Source organism: Bicyclus anynana, chromosome 1 (assembly GCF_947172395.1).
Source record: "Bicyclus anynana chromosome 1, ilBicAnyn1.1, whole genome shotgun sequence".
Lineage (NCBI taxonomy): Eukaryota > Metazoa > Arthropoda > Insecta > Lepidoptera > Nymphalidae > Bicyclus > Bicyclus anynana.
The window spans coordinates 2,426,491-2,433,322 of record NC_069083.1 but is presented as its reverse complement, the minus strand read 5'-3'; the positions used below and the strand labels follow the sequence as shown (position 1 = coordinate 2,433,322).

The following is a 6,832-nucleotide window of genomic DNA, read 5'->3' as shown; positions in this document are numbered from 1 at the left end:
TTGCTCAACGCCATCTATTGGTAAATGGATAAAACGCCTACATAGAGTTTAGTAACCAAAAATGCTGATCCCTATAAAATACGTAGAAACCTATAGAGGAAGGTTCAACTTAATTTGGCGGTTGGCGCTTAAACATAAGCGGCATTCCGCCTTTTAGAAATTTTGTATTATCTCCGAAACTATTTAACTAATTAACATACTATAAAGGGCAAATCTTATCTCCATAACATCCTTGTGATTATTAAATAATTTATTTTGATAAGGATTTAAGTTAAGTAGCATAAATAATGACGCAAACCTAAGTATATAAAATTAATAATTTTTAAAACACAAAAGGTACTATATCTGCTAATGTATAGAAGATAGGTATATGGTGTCGCGGACTTTTTTGTAGAACTTTTAAAGATACATAAAGCCTCCATACATTAATTTCAATTTTACACAATGGTTAAGGCAGCGCATGCGAATAAGTCTGCCTAAGAGGATTTTCGGTCCGACCTGTATGACAAAAACTGTGATAACTCGGCTAATATATATGATACCAATATAAAATATAGCCTATAGCACTCCCCGATAATGTAGCATTCTACTGGTGAAAGAATTTTTAAAATCGGACCAGTAGTTCCGAAGATTACCCCATTTAAAAAATGTGACAAACTTACAAACTTACAAACTTTACCTCTTTATAATATTAGTATAGAAGTATAGAGTATAGATGAACATTTTTTATGTGAAAAATCTTTACGTACATTTGGGCTCCCCGCGGGCTCTTTTTGATACAGGGCCCCTCACGCTACGCCACTGTGTAATAGCTAGGTATGTTGGGTCATCCACAAAAGGATGATATTTTTAACCGACTTCAAAAAGGAGGAGGTTCTCAAATCGGTCGGTATTTTTTATTTATTTTTACAAAATGCTAAAATTTCTACAAATTGCCTTCTCTATTAGAGGTTTGTAGTGAGCCTTCCGGGTATGCATTGCATTTTTGCATCTATGAAGTGCGTTACTGTTTATGAGACACTTGACTGTAGCTTGGCAAATTCGTTGACGACACTCCCATGATATGCGGGCAACGGGGGGAAAGACTGCGCGGGTGTGAAATCGTGCGTGCTGGCAGGTGAGGTGCATCATTCGTGGGTTTTTCATTCATCGCTACACGCCCCCCGGCCCGCGCGGACCATCGGAAGTTTTACGAACGAAGTTGCCAAGATCCTTTAGTGTGCGAGATGCTCGTTATCTATAAGCGAGGGTAATAAAATATATTTAAAAACAATAAAAGAAAACGATATAATAGTAAGCTTTATTTTGTAATTTACATTAAATTGGATCTTATATAAACTCAAAGCTCGTTAACAAATATCTGTGGAGTTGTTAAGTATTTGATTTTTAAACTGTGTCCAATTCTGTATTTAATTAGTGCCTGAAAATAAAGAAAACAAAAGTTAATATACCACTGGAATGCTTGTTGAAAATTGCAAGGCGTTAAAAACTTAAAAATATAGTGTAGACTAGTTAGGATTGTGTCGCACGAAGTCATTCGTTTAGTTTAATTTGAAAACAAACATACAGCCGATAGAATCTCCTCTTTTAGGAAGTCGGTTAAAAATAAAGCAATCTCATGTCATGTCTAAGGGATATGTAATATAAAGTCTTTTGTTTAGTTTAATTTAAAAACGTACATACACCCAAACATAGAATTTCCTTTATTGAAGTCGGTTGAAAATGAAGCAAACTTAAAACTCATACTATAATAGACTTGAAAAAGCAGAGGTTCTCAATTCGCAAAATTGAGGTCAGTACCTACGAGTATGAAAACTATGATAAGTAATAAGTATATCAGGACTAACCTGTACCCAGATCCACCCTTATTGCCAGCATTGCCACCACCAGCGCCGCCATTACCACCTCCATAACCGCCTTGACCGCCTTGACCGCCCCGACCTCCGCCTAATCCTCCTCCGTTGCCTCCACGGCCACCGCCAAGACCTCCGCTACCCCCTTTCCCACCGCCGTAACCACCGCCAAGACCGCCTCCGTTTCCACCATGACCACCGCCATAGCCTCCGCCTTGGCCACCGATTCCTCCGCCAATTCCACCTCCGTCACTTCCGCGACCTCCGCCTACACCGCCGCCTTTTCCACCGCCATAACCACTACCGCCACTACCTCCACGACCTCCATCTGTTTAATTAACAAGTTAAAATTTTAAATTTTGAAAATCCCCCGACACTCTTGTCATTTGTGCACGTAAGTACATAATAACAACTTTTTTTTTCAAAGTTCTTTCCATCATAATAAAAAAATACGTTATTTTCTGATCGGTTTATGGAATCTTCATCATAAGACTCGCTCGATCATGTCAGCTTTCAAACAAAAAACAATGCCACAGACGAAAAACACACAACACGGAAAACTAACAAACGCACAACACATGTCGGGCGTTACAAATAGTCAACAGTTGACCAAAATCGATTTTCCGTCTTGGATTTTTCACCTGAGTACTCTACTATGATAAATTTATTCAAGATTAAGTTTTTGTTGCTTGCAAGAGATTTAATGTCCTCCAATCCATTAATTTATAACATCGCAAACTATAATAGGTCGGTATGTAATTAGAAACAGCAGCAACTGGAATTAATTAAAGGTGGTAAATTTTCATCTTTTTAATTACTGCATCCAAAATAGGAACGAAAACGTTGAATCACTTGTGGATCCTTTACTAATGAGGATAAGATTCGATGAGTCACGTGTCTGCTTAATTTAAAGTAAGTCACAAAAAGTACACAAAGAAATCAACTTGGTTCGATGTACTTGCACAAAAAAGCGCTTATACACTTTATAGGTTCGGGCCTCTGTACATAGATAGACGCATCGTTAAGAAGTCAGTCAGGTGTACCTAAGTACTTTGGTACCTTTTAGTTTTAGTGTTTTTGTTTTTTTTTTATGTCCATGTATAAAAATAGATATATAGAAATAAGTTTCTCGATATTTCTGTAAGCCCATTGATTCTTTAATAATAATTGACGGATCAAGTCGATGGTAGGTAATTGTAAAACTATCGGCTATAAACAGAACAATTACTATTCATAGGTGCTAAAGAACCTGTAGGTATCTATCAAATTGACATACTACAAACATTTCAAAATTCAAAAATTCAAAATTCATTTATTTCAAGTAGGCTCACTTTACAAGCACTTTTGATACGTCAGTTAAATACATACACTGGCAATCACGTCCTGCAGATCGAAATACAGAATTTCTGTCTCTGCATTTGCATCGTACTCTGTATAGAATATATTTTAATTTTTCAAACAGATTAAAGGGTAACGGTTTAAAGGGTATTTTTTTTTTGAAGTTTACAAAGACATTGGGCGTGGTCCATAGAAGTATAACTATTCAGATACAAAGCCTTTATTATATCTAATTATTATACCTTTCATAATTTCATCATTGTCAGCCAAAAAACGGCCCACTACAGTCAGGATTTTCATTGGTCTAGATTGACACTTGACTCTAGTCTCATTGGTCAAAAACATTTGCCAGACCTGCGACGAATAGTTTCGAGGATATTGGATCACCTTGGCTCACTCCTCTACGAATATTATTTCTGCTCCGCACACTACGAATATAGGTTTCTGTTTTGACCACATTATCTAACTATCTAGTGTTAAATTTTGCTTTTACTATTAGAGTAAGCTATTTTTAATGTATTTTTCGTAGAAGTAACACATAGTTTATTAGTTTAAGGTCTAGTCAGGGCTTTTCCATTTGATTTCGATTTGATGTAGGAAGTATCTACAACTTTCTATCATTTTGTATACTTACTTTCTACTACTACCTACTTTCTGCTCTATAATCAACGATGAAATATGCAAGTTTTAATTAAATTATTATGAAACATTTATTGTTATTATAAACATTTAGTTATTCGTTGTTGTAGGCTTAACTTAACTTTGTCTAATTATGTAATTATTAAAATAAAATCTACCTTGGCCACCTCCTACACCACCAACAGCTACTTGCTTGCCGTTTGCGCCATTACTGCCGCTGTTGTAACCTGGTACAGAAAAGCTTTTATCTAAAAGCCTTTTTCTAATATTTATTACCTTCCTTTTCTTCCGTTGCCTCTTCGACTAGTGATCAAGATTGGTTTGGGAAGTTAGATCAAGGCTTCGATTATTTTTTGTTTTGGGCGAGGAAAAATAATTGAACGACACCAAACAACAGAACAGATTAGCAACATTCCACAAGACGCATTGCTTATTATTCAATGTAACTACATAATTGCAGTTTAAACAACCAAGACTTCAGGCTTTAGACTGCAGCTACTACAATCAGCTAGCTTTTGTGTAAGATTTTTACGGTTATTAGGAATGTAGGTACATAGATTGTGATTTCGTAAACAAAATTGTTTATGTGCGAATCACTTCAAATAGAACGTTTGAACTCAAGTTTTTAAGCAATTGAGTTTCAAAAATCACAATCACTGCATCAAACAAAAATCTTTTAGTTTTAATTTTTGCGGATTGGAGCTGATCAAATTTATAGAAATCAATTAAATTGTTGATTTTTGAGCCTAATTTCTATAAATTTCTATAGTTAATACTTTATTTCTAAATGCCTAATAGGTTTAAGTTCGAATTCATTAAAATTATCTCTTATTTTAAATTTATAAGTATAATTTGATTTCAGTCTACCTTTTCACATACTTGGTTTTGTCTTGATACCCATTTGGTACAATTCCACTTTAACAAGACACTTTAGTGTTTCGCTGTATCGTAATATTTTTGGTATTATTCTTACCTCCTACATTAATGCTTGATATTTTATCAAAAAAAGTAAATAAGCTGCGCTATAAGTCGCTATCTACGAGTATATATCAAACTATTTTGATACAAATATCGTGTATCAAGAATTGGTATTAGCACTTTACGTTCGCCTTATCAAGATTACATTTTTTGATATTATAATCCAAATAATGAATCAACTCAAGTACCTATTAGGCAGGTGATCTTATCATAAGAGTTTACAAACAACGAAAAATAAAAGCGTTTTTTTACAACTGAAACTGAATACTTTTGTAACGTTTACATCGTTATTATTATATAAAAACTAATCTATTTCTTTTATCTTAAGTAGGCCCAGTTTACAAGCACTTTTGAAAGGTTAAGTTTGACTATTTATTGACATTCTATCGTCAGGCTCTGCTGAGAAGAGTCTTTATTTTGGTGACTCTTTTACTGATTTAAAAGACAAGCAGATTATACTGAGATGTCATTAAACGACAAAAATCTACAGTTACGTTAGTTGACTCTTTATCATTAGCACTGTTATGCCAGCTAATAAATTGCATCATTTGAAATTTATAGACTTCCAATGTACACTGCTTCTTAAATATTCTGTGGTTGTACACATTTTCATAATTTAGATATGTTTTAAGTAAGTAATAAACTGACTCGCAATACAGCGTTGGCTACCAACCTGGTTTATCCTGAACACAAGTAATAATTCCGAGAGTGACACAAACAACTGCAAATTTCGACATTTTGATAAGTAAAACTAATGTTGATTAGAGTTTGCTTTACGCGACACGTTACGTATCTTGGTAGTCTTTATCTAAATGTGATTATTTTAAATTAATCCGCAATGTATCGATCATGGGTCGAGCATTTTATTTGCTTGAAGTAATTCCTGCGTGGTTCTCATTTACTATCAATAGGATTACTGGTAAAACTTGAGCATTAGGACCACCATAAGTGGTGTGTTTTTGTAGACTCTAGCAGCTAATGTCCACGAAGATAATAGTACCCTAATACTATAAACGTCATGGCTCTTGCAGCTAGAGTCAGTATATTTGTAGTTCTTATATTTAGAGCTATAGGCTCTATCATCTCGAACTCTACTTCTTCTACATCTAACGTCCACATTTCTATTTTTTCACTTGAACAATCAATTCAAATGTAATTTGTACTATCTCAAAATGTTGTAAAAGCTTTTTTAATGTGTACTATTTTTGAGTAGTATCTCATTGTCTCACATGTCTTACTGACATAGTTAGTCGTGATACCTAAGCATACTTAATCTATCGCCATGATTATTTCTGCCCCTATCGCTTCAGTTAGGTTAGGTTAGGTTAGGAAACTCCCCACGAAAATTAACGGCCTATGAATTTAGGAGGTTGTCCCGTCGACTATTGGCGTAAATAACTATGTGCCTATCTAAGTAATGATAAGAGTCGCGACACTAACTTTGTTTTCAGGAATCGAGAAGCAATATAATAATATTATTATACATAGAAATAAGATTAAAAGATAAATAAACTGTACCTGGGTCCGCGGATTGGACAAAAGCGCAGACCGCAAGCACCACACAAAGAACTGCTAATCTTGACATCTCGACTGACTAACACCGTCTATTTCCAACAGTGTCTTGCAGTTCCTTATATACCAAGTTTCTTAATATTGTGTCGTTTGCATGCAAATGAATATTTTTATCAGTTTTTGCATGCTGAATTTTTTGCTTTGATTTGATTAAGATACCTATTGTAGCGGGTTTTAGATCATACAGAAAACCCGCATAACTCATAACGTGGTTAACATTAGGTACAATTAACTTTGTTTTAATTTACAATTGTTCTATAGATTACTTCTAGATTCGTACGTTGTCTACTTGTGGTTAGTACTTAAGTTAAAGTTATTACATAAGTGAATGAATATTAATGTTTATATTTAAATGCAATTGTGATCTCATTATGTTTTACAAACTGTTGTTTAACAGTAGACATTTTTTTTTAATTTTCTTAAATTGATAATATACTTAATTGTAGAAAACA

The 6,832-nt window shown here is 34.3% G+C and overlaps 1 protein-coding gene across 1 annotated transcript; it reads right to left on the bottom strand.

Annotated features, from left to right (window-relative positions):
• Positions 1–1,286: 1,286 nt before the first annotated feature.
• Positions 1,287–6,472, bottom strand: LOC112044402 (acanthoscurrin-2-like). The gene is made up of 4 exons (XM_024080244.2): positions 6,327–6,472; positions 3,989–4,057; positions 1,848–2,181; positions 1,287–1,420 (listed from the first exon to the last, which is right to left on the bottom strand). The coding sequence occupies exons 1-4, from the start codon at positions 6,391–6,393 to the stop codon at positions 1,414–1,416; spliced, it is 477 nt and encodes a 158-aa protein (XP_023936012.2). The 5' UTR covers positions 6,394–6,472; the 3' UTR covers positions 1,287–1,413.
• Between the last annotated feature and the right edge of the window lie 360 nt (positions 6,473–6,832).

Bases quoted from the DNA above. Each gene is read 5' to 3' on its own strand.
- LOC112044402 (XM_024080244.2), bottom strand. From the start codon at position 6,393: ATGTCAAGATTAGCAGTTCTTTGTGTGGTGCTTGCGGTCTGCGCTTTT. The intron at 4,058-6,326 runs GTACAGTTTATT...TTTCTGTACCAG, and splicing joins TGTCCAATCCGCGGACCCAG to GTTACAACAGCGGCAGTAAT. The intron at 2,182-3,988 runs GTAGATTTTATT...TTAATTAAACAG, and splicing joins TGGTGTAGGAGGTGGCCAAG to ATGGAGGTCGTGGAGGTAGT.